A 9,163-nucleotide genomic window follows, 5' to 3' on the forward strand; every position below is an offset into this window, starting at 1 on the left:
GAGCCGAGATCACGCCACTGCACTCCAGTCTGGGAGACACAGCGAGACTCCGTCTCAAAAAAAAAAAAAAAAAAAAAAAAAGAAAACAATGGAAATGGTTTTCAGAACCATTATTTTTTTTTTTTTTGAGATGGAGTCTCACACTGTCGCCCAGGCTGGAGTGCAGTGGTGCGATCCCAGCTCACTGCACCCTCCACCTCCCGGGTTCAAGTCATTCTCCGTCCTTACCCTCCTGGGTAGCTTGGATTACAGGCGCCTGCCAACCACACCTGGCTAATTTTTGTATTTTTAGTAGACATAGGGTTTTACCATGTTGGTCAGGCTAGTCTCAAACTCCTGACCTTGTGATCTGCCCGCCTCGGCCTCCCAAAGTGCTGGGATTACAGATGTGAGCCACCGTGCCTGGCCTTCAGAACCATTCTTTTTTTTTTTTTTTGAGACGGAGTCTGGGTCTGTTGCCCAGGCTGAAGTGCAGTGGCCGGATCTCAGCTCACTGCAAGCTCCGCCTCCCGGGTTCACGCCGTTCTCCTGCCTCAGCCTCCCGAGTAGCCAGGACTACAGGCGCCCGCCACCTCGCCCGGCTAGTTTTTTTGTATTTTTTAGTAGAGACGGTGTTTCACCGTGTTAGCCAGGATGGTCTCGATCTCCTGACCTCGTGATCCACCCGTCTTGGCCTCCCAAAGTGCTGGGATTACAGGCTTGAGCCACCACGCCCGGCTTCAGAACCATTCTTAACTTACAGATGATAATTTCTCCAGAAATGGATATTAATTTATACATTTACTGGGTGTCCATCAATTATCAGTCCCTGTTCTAGGGATGGAAGGGACAGTGTGTACCAGATAGACAGGGCCCTACTCTTGGGGGAGAAAGAGGACAGTGAAACCAGTCACCTGACAAAACTGTCAGTTGAGGCTGGGTGCGGTGGCTCATGCCTGTAATCCCAGCACTTTGGGAGGCCGAGGCAGGCAGATCACCCGAGGTCAGGAGTTCGAGACCAGCCTGGACAACATGGTGAAACCCCTTACGTACTAAAAATACAAAAATTAGCTGGGCGTGGTGGCGGGTGCCTGTAATCCCAGCCACTCAGGAAGCTGAGGCAGGAGAATCACTTGAACCCAGGAGGCAGAGGTTGCAGTGAGCCGAGATCATGCCATTGCACTCCAGCCTGGGGGACAAGAACGAGACTGCATCTCAAAAAAAAACAAAAAAGGCCGGGTGCGGTGGCTCAAGCCTGTAATCCCAGCACTTCGGGGGGCCAAGATGGGCGGATCACGAGGTCAGGAGATCGAGACCATCCTGGCTAACACGGTGAAACCCCGTCTCTACTAAAAAATACAAAAAACTAGCCGGGCGAGGTGGCGGGCGCCTGTAGTCCCAGCTACTCGGGAGGCTGAGGCAGGAGAATGGCGTAAACCTCGGAGGCGGAGCTTGCAGTGAGCTGTGATCTGGCCACTGCACTCCAGCCTGAGCGACAGAGCGAGACTCCGTCTCAAAAAAAAAAAAAGAAAACTGTTGTTTGAAACTGAGTGTTAAGCAGAAAATTGCGGAGTTTCCCTGTCTCCTGTTATTAAGCTCCTACAGAATTTAGGTCAGGCCATGGCAAGGTAATATCCCATATTCCCACCTTCTCCCACTTCCTGTGGAGTTGAAAGTCAGCTGGTCACTTCTTTCGAAGGGTTTTTGAAAGTCTTAATTAAACATTTTTGTCTTACAATGAAAATATTTTTCTGTAACTTTTCTGCTTGTTTTGCAAGCATCTGTGGCCCTTCTTTGAAGCCCTTCCAGCCCTTTGTAGCTCCTACTCAATCTCTCGCTCTCTCCTTAAATGCCAATGCCAATCTTTTTTTTTTTTTTTTGAGAGAGGGTCCTGTTTTGTCACCCAGGAGTGCAGTGGCCACCTCCCAGGCTCAATTGATCTTCCTGCATCAGCCTCCTGAGTAGCTGGGCCCACAGGTGCACACCACCACATCCAGCTAATTTTTTATTTTTTTTAGAGACAGGGTCTCATTATGTTGTCCAAGCTGGTCTCAAACTCCTAGCCTGAAGCAGTCCTCCTGGCTTGGCCTCCCAAATTGCAGGGATTACAGGCGCGAGCCACTGCGTCTGGCCTTCTAAGCACTGATCTTGTGACCTCCCTGGACCTCAGAAGACTTCCTACTTCTAGGACTTCCTCAGCTTCCCCCTCAATTTATTGCTTCCCTGGGAATCTCACCATCCTCCTGGTTTCCCAAGCCTTCTTCCCTCTGCAGACTCCCACGCTTCCTGTTCAGACCTCTCTGGTGCCTCCGATCTCTTCATTGAAACATCTCCACTTGGCTATCCTGTGAACCCCTCTGCCTTTCACGTCTGAGCAGAGTAGAGCCCACAGGCTGGCTTCCTGTCCACCCCTGCATTGTCAGGGGCCGCTTCGCCTACCCCAGGCTCAAGCTGGGAACCCAGAGCCATTCTTGACTTTCTCCTTCACTCACTGCTCCCCATGTCCTGTGGTCGCTAAGCCTGGAGGACTGTGCCCTCCCCTCATATCCCTCCACTGCCACCCACATCCCTGTTCTTACCTGAGTCCTCATCTTTTCCTGCCTGTACTTTAGGGGTAGTCTTGACTGCCTGCCAGGCTTCCAGCCCTGCCCCACCCTCTGCACCACCACCCGAGGCACCTTCCTAAAACCTCCCTCCACAACTGCTTGGAGAAGGGAATCCAAACCCCTTGGCCCCTCAGCCTGGGCCTGGGTTGCCTTTCAGCCCCTCTGACCTGTCCGTTTCCAGGCACCGCCTCCAGCTGTGCTGTCCCCTCACCTGCGGCACAGCCTGGGTGAGTCCTGGAGGGCAGGATACACATCTCCTTATCACTGTGTCCTTATTCCAGGGCCTGTGCCCAGGACATGCCCAGAGCTTGTCGTGGGGAACCCAGAATGGATCATAGTACTTCATTAAGGAGCAAAAAAGTGAAATAGTTAATAAAGCAGAATGTTTAGAGTTACTTGGTGACTGAAATTTTTGGAGAACTTTCTGTTTTTTATGTTGTATGTTGCACCAACTTGTTGGCTATTGGGAAATTATTGTGGGACATTCAAAGGCATGAAACGCTTTCCCTTGGTAGTTCCTCCAGCAGTGTGACCCGGAGGATCTGGTGGAATTGGCCCTACCTCAGCTGGCTCAGGTTGTGACAGTGTATGAGTTTCTTCTGATGAAGGTGAGTACTCTTAGTGTTTCTAAATATAGCGGGATGATTAGAAGTTATTTAGAAATAATATTATTTATTACTTATTTTTCAATAGCCTGCATAGTTGTTTAATTTTATTTTTGAGGCAGGGTCTTGCTCTGTCGCCCAGCTGGAGTGCAGTGGTGCCTTCATAGCTCACTGCAGCCTCAAACTGCTGGGCTCAAGCAATCCTCCCACCTCAGCCTTCCAAGTAGCTGGGACTATAGGCACACACCATCATACCCAGCTAATTTTTAATTTATTTTAAAATATTTTTTTATAGAGATGGGGTCTAGCTTTGTTGCCCAGGCTGGTCTCAAACTCCTGGCCTCAGGTAATCTTCCTGCCTTGGCCTCCCAAGGAGATGGGATTATAGGTGTGAGCCACCGTGCCCAGCTCATAGTCATTTTGGAAAGAGCCTGGCCATTTGGAATCGTTTTCCTTTTCCAGGACAGCTGAAGTGAGCCTGTTGGTCACACACTGTGCCTGGTGTGGGGACTGCTGCCTGGGTAGTTGGGTGTCTCAGGCGGGTGCCCATCCACTCCCTTGACTTTTAACTTGGTACGGGAGGAATGGAAGTGGCAGCCACAAATAACAGCCATCCTGGGCTCTCCTGGAGCCCACTCACCCCAGCTGGCCTCTTCTGCCCAAGGCTCTGCTCCCTCTGAGCCCACTCTGAGGCTACAGCCCAGGCTGCCTGTGCCCCACACTCCCTCTGGAGCTGACAACCCAGCCGGGGCTCAGGGCCTTCTGCCTTCCTTTCCCACCCTGTCCCGGAGCTCACCCGTGCCTTACGTGGCTCCAACCCAAGGCTTGTTTGTTTTTTGGCCTGCTCCTCCCATGCCCATCCTGGCTTCCCTACGCCATGCAGGGCACACAGTAGGTGCTCACTGGGGACTGAAGGAAACGTACACCACTGAGTGGCTGCTGGGGGGGTAAGGAACTGAAACTTTGTTTAGATATTCTTTTGTATTTTCCATATCAGTGCCTCGAGTTTAAACTCTTTTTTTTGGTCTTTATCTTCACTAAGGTTGAAAAAGATCATCTAGCAAAGCCTTTTTTCCCAGCTATATATAAGGAATTTGAAGAGCTGCATAAAATGGTTAAGAAAATGTGCCAAGATTACCTCAGTAGTTCTGGTCTGTGTTCCCAGGAGACCCTGGAAATAAACAATGATAAGGTAACAATCTCCCATGGCAGAAAGAGTTTTGCTCGTAGAGTTAGACAAAAGAAAGAAGGGCCAGGTGCAGTGGCTTATGCTTGTAGTCCCAGCACTTTGGGACCCTGAGGCGGGTGGATCACTTGAGGTCAGAGTTCGAGACTAGCCTGGCCAACATGACAAAACTCAGTCTCTACTAAAAATATAAAATTTAGCTGGGCGCGGTGGCACATGCCTCTAATTCCAGTTATTCGGGAAGCTGAGGCACGAGAATCATTTAAACCTAGGAGGTGGAGGTTGCAGGGAGCTGAGATTGCACCATTGCACTCTAGCCTGGTTGACAGAGTGAGACTCTGTCTCCGAAAAAAAAAAAAACACAAAAAACTTCATGTATGAAGGAGAATGTTTTTAGTAATAACATTTTCCTGTTGTACCTCATTTTAGTTTTTCCCCATCAAGTGAATTTTTTTTCTTTTTGTTTTTTTTTTTGGGAGATAGAGTCTTGCTCTGTCGCCCAGGCTAGAGTGCAGTGGTACGATCTCAGCTCACTGTAACCTCTGCCTCCCAGGTTCAAGCAATTCTCCTGCCTCTGCCTCCTGAGTAGCTGGGATTAGAGGCGCACAACACCATGTCTGGCTGATTTATTGTATTTTAGTAGAGACAGGGTTTCACCGTGTTGCCCAGGCTGGTCTCGAACTCCTGAGCTCAGGCAGTCTGCCTGCTTCGGCCTCCCAAAGTGCTAGGATTACAGGTGTGAGCCACGGCACCCGGCCCCCAATTTTTTTTTCTTAAACCAATAAATGCTGTTCCAGAAAACTCAAAAATGAAGATAAGCTAAAAGAAAATGGAAAACACCATAATCTTCCCACTCACTGATGATCAGAGTTAAAACCTCAGGTATCATTTTCTTCTTCTTTTGTTTGTTTTTGTTTTGAGACAGGGTTTCCCTCTGTCTCCCAGACTGGAGTGCAGTGGCACTATCACAGCTTACCGCAGCCTCAACCTCCTGGTCCCAATCAATCCTCCCACATAAGCCTCCTGAGTAGCTGGGACTACAGCCGTGTGTCGCCATGCCCAGCTAATTTTTAAATTTTTCATAGAGATGGGGTCTTGCTATGTTGTCCACTCTGGTCTTGAACTTTAGGGCTCAAGTGATCCTCCCTTCTTGGCCTCCCAAAGTGCTGGGATTACAGGCATGAACCACCACACCCAGCCCTGTTTTCTTCCTTATGTGGGTGTTTGGGGATGGATTATATAGGGGCCATTTTTTTTTTGAGATGGAGTCTTGCTCTGTCACCCAGGCTGGAGTGCAGTGTTGTGATCTTGGCTCACTGTAAGCTCTGCCTCCCAGATTCACGTCATTCTCCTGTCTTAGCCTCCCAAGTAGCTGGGACTACAGGCATCTGCTGCCACGCCCATCTAATTTTTTTTTTTTTTTTTGTATTTTTAGTAGAGACGGGGTTTCACCATTAGCCAGGATGGTCTCGATCTCTTGACCTCGTGATCCACCCGCCTCGGCCTCCCAAAGTGCTAGGATTACAGGCGTGAGCCACTGCGTCCGGCCAGGGGCCATTCATTTTTGTTTGTGGTTGTTCCAACACAATTCTCATTTCAATGTCATTGTTATTATCAAATTGCCTTTAGCTACATTGGACTTTTTTGGGTGTTTTTTGTTGTTTTGAGACAGAGTCTCGCTGTCGCCTAGGCAGGAATACAATGGTGCCATCTTGGCTCAATGCAACCTCCGCCTCCCGAGTTCAAGCGATTCTCCCACCTCAGCCTCCCGAGTATCTGAGACTACAGGTGTGCACCACTACGCCCAGCTAATTTTTGTATTTTTTAGTAGAGAGAGGGTTTCACCGTATTGGCCAGGCAGGTCTCGAACTCCTGACCTCAAGTGATCTGCCCGCCTCAGCCTTCCAAAGTGCTGGGATTACAGGCATGAGCCACCATGCCCTGCCTTATATTCTTAAATTATATATCATGAAAATGTAAAAGGTTTTTGCTAAGCCTCATGTGGATGCCCTGCACAGCAGTCACCTGTGTGTTTTTTAAACATGATACCCGGCTGGGCGCGGTGGCTCAAGCCTGTAATCCCAGCACTTTGGGAGGCCGAGACGGTCGGATCACGAGGTCAGGAGATCGAGACCATCCTGGCTAACACGGTGAAACCCCGTCTCTACTAAAAAATACAAAAAACTAGCCGGGCGAAGTGGTGGGTGCCTGTAGTCCCAGCTACTCGGGAGGCTGAGGCAGGAGAATGGCGTGAACCCGGGAGGCGGAGCTTGCAGTGAGCTGAGATCGCGCCACTGCACTCCAGCCTGGGCGACAGAGCGAGACTCCGTCTCAAAAAAAAAAAAACATGATACCCGCTTGCTAAACTCAGAGAGCAAGTGTGGGTGTCATCCTGCCATGAAGCAGAACTGGCCACACACACATACTGTGCATGCCCTACAGAATCTGGCTTTTTGAGCAGCTCATACTGTGCCATCGCCTCTTGGGAGCATGACAGTGGCTCAGTTTGTGAGGGGACACCGCCCAGGTTCGTCTGCGCAGAACCCACATGGCCTGTTTTCTCCTTTAGCCTTGTTCTGCTGCCCTTCCTGCTGTGCCCGCCCCCATCTCGTGCTCTGTGGGGTTCTCTTTATAATGTCCATGTATAAATGATAACAGCTGTCTCTTAACACCTTCATGTCTGGTGTTTCACATAGGCATTGCATATGGAGTCAGATCTCATCTTCACAAAAGCCCTTCTAGGCAGCTGTAATCTCTTGTCTGGATAAGTCAGGGAGATGGACAAGGGAGACTCAGGAGATGGTGGCTCACCAAGATCACCCAGGCCGTGGGCAGAGAAGCTGGGAACCAGCTCAGGCCCCCAGACCCATGACTTTTTACCAGCTGGGAAGGGAGATCTGGATGTGGGATAGGCAGGATCGTTTTTCTGAAGAGACCAGTGAGAATTCAGTAAAGGAGGGACAGTGGGAAAGAAAGTTACCATGGTATCAGCTAACATTATTAAGCTTGTGATAGCATTAAAGAGACTGTTTTAAATTTTTTGTAAAGACTGTTCTAGGCTGAGCACGGTGGCTCATGCCTGTAATCCCAACACTTTGGGAGGCTGAAGCGGGCGGATCACTTGAGGCCAGCAGTTCGAGACCAGCCTGGCCAACATGGTGGAACCCCGTCTCTACTAAAAACACAAAAATTAGCCAGGCGTGGTGGTGCGTGCCTGTAATCCCAGCTACTCAGGAGGCTGAGGCAGGAGAATCACTTGAATCCAGGAGGCAGAGGTTGCGATGGGCCAAGATCACGCCACTACATTCCAGCCTGAGCGACAGAGCAAGACTCTGTCTCAGAAAAAAAAAGATTGGTCTCCTCCTCTAAATTGTGCTCACATAGAACCTTCTAGTTTTGATAATGATCCATTTTTATCATCAGCTAGTCCATCTAACATTATATTGATCTTCATGTTTCTCATTGTTGAGATGGCACCTCACAGTACAAATTCACAGGATTTAATTCTGTGAAGTCATTTAATTCTTGCATGTGAATGTACTTCTAGGGGTGTGTGCTGTTTGGGTGAAGTTTATTCTCTTGGCCCATTTCTTTTCAGGTTGCCGAGTCATTAGGAATCACAGAATTCCTGAGGAATAAAGAAATACACCCAGACAACCTTGGACCTGAGAGCCCCAGCCGGGAGATGGATGGGGAGCAGCCAGAGGGAGCCGGCAGCGAGAAGAGGGAACATGAGGTGGGCATGGCTGAAGTGGGTGCCAGGTGACTCTGTGCACGGTGAATTACTGGGGTTTGCCTTCTTCCATTCACACCAGGAAGAGGAGGTACAGGTTTGCCTGTTTCTTCCTCTTCTAGCTGATTGGGTCTTCTCTTCATAGGCTGCGGAGGAGGGACTGGCCTCGGTGAAAAGGCCCAGAAGAGAAGCCCTGCCCAATGACACCACTGAATCTCTTGCTGCTAACAGCAGAGGCTGGGAGAAGCCCAGGCCCTTGCATGCTTTGGCCGCTGGTGAGGGTAAAACACTGTTTGTGGGGTGTATCCGTGGCCTGGCAGCCCTGCTGGCAAGCACAGATGTGCCCAGGATTGCCACTTTTCAGGTTGGGTGACCTGTGCTGGATTTAGGGGGACCCTCTGGTTTCTCAAGTTTCATTCCAGCCTCCCAGTGTTCTATCATTCCAGATTCGTTCCCTGCGAGTCTTGAGGTCTTCAGGGTTTTCTAGAGTGCCTTGTTAAAATGGAGAGCCACAGGCCGGGTACAGTGGCTCACGCCTATAATCCCAGCACTTTGGGAGGCCGAAGCGGGCGGATCACCTGACGTCAGGAGTTCGAGACCTGCCTGGCTAACATGGCAAAACCCTGTCTCTACTGAAAATACAGAAAAACTAGCTGGGCATGGTGGTGTGTGCCTGTAATCCCAGCTACTCCGGAGGCTGAGACATGAGAATCACTTGAACCTGGGAGGCAGGAGGTTGCGGTGAGCTGAGATTGCACCACTGCACTCCAGCCTGGGTGACAGAGTGAGACTCCATCTCAAAGGAAAAAAAAAAAAAGAGCCACCAAGTGGTGGTAAGCGGGCTATACCAGGAGGGTCCTGAGAGGTGGTTAGGCTGAGATGGGTCCCAAGGACACATCCATCTATGCCTTGACTTTCATGAGACTTCGCTGTACATGCCAGCTGAGATGTAACATTTGAAAACAAGACACGGTCTGGTTATTATTCTGGCTTTAGCCAGAACCTACCAACTAGGCACTTAAAAAATTATATATATATTTATGTAAATATATGT

General features: G+C 49.7%; 1 protein-coding gene across 8 annotated transcripts in view; it reads left to right on the forward strand.

Moving 5' to 3' along the window:
- The window catches only part of ZNF839 (zinc finger protein 839), a 29,153-nt gene that overhangs the window by 17,366 nt on the left and 2,624 nt on the right, over positions 1-9,163 (forward strand). For 6 of the 8 annotated variants that reach the window (XM_065518518.2, XM_065518520.2, XM_045397023.3 and 3 more), the window contains 4 exons: positions 3,101-3,193; positions 4,233-4,382; positions 7,975-8,112; positions 8,255-8,384. In XM_065518518.2, the coding sequence (XP_065374590.1) occupies positions 3,101-3,193; positions 4,233-4,382; positions 7,975-8,112; positions 8,255-8,384 (511 nt within the window). Of the gene's footprint in view, positions 1-3,100; positions 3,194-4,232; positions 4,383-7,974; positions 8,113-8,231; positions 8,385-9,163 lie in introns of all 8 variants that reach the window. The other 2 variants (XR_012416152.1, XR_012416153.1) reach the window with 1 other exon arrangement.

The sequence above is a fragment of the Macaca fascicularis genome, chromosome 7 (assembly GCF_037993035.2).
Source record: "Macaca fascicularis isolate 582-1 chromosome 7, T2T-MFA8v1.1".
NCBI classification, from domain to species: domain Eukaryota; kingdom Metazoa; phylum Chordata; class Mammalia; order Primates; family Cercopithecidae; genus Macaca; species Macaca fascicularis.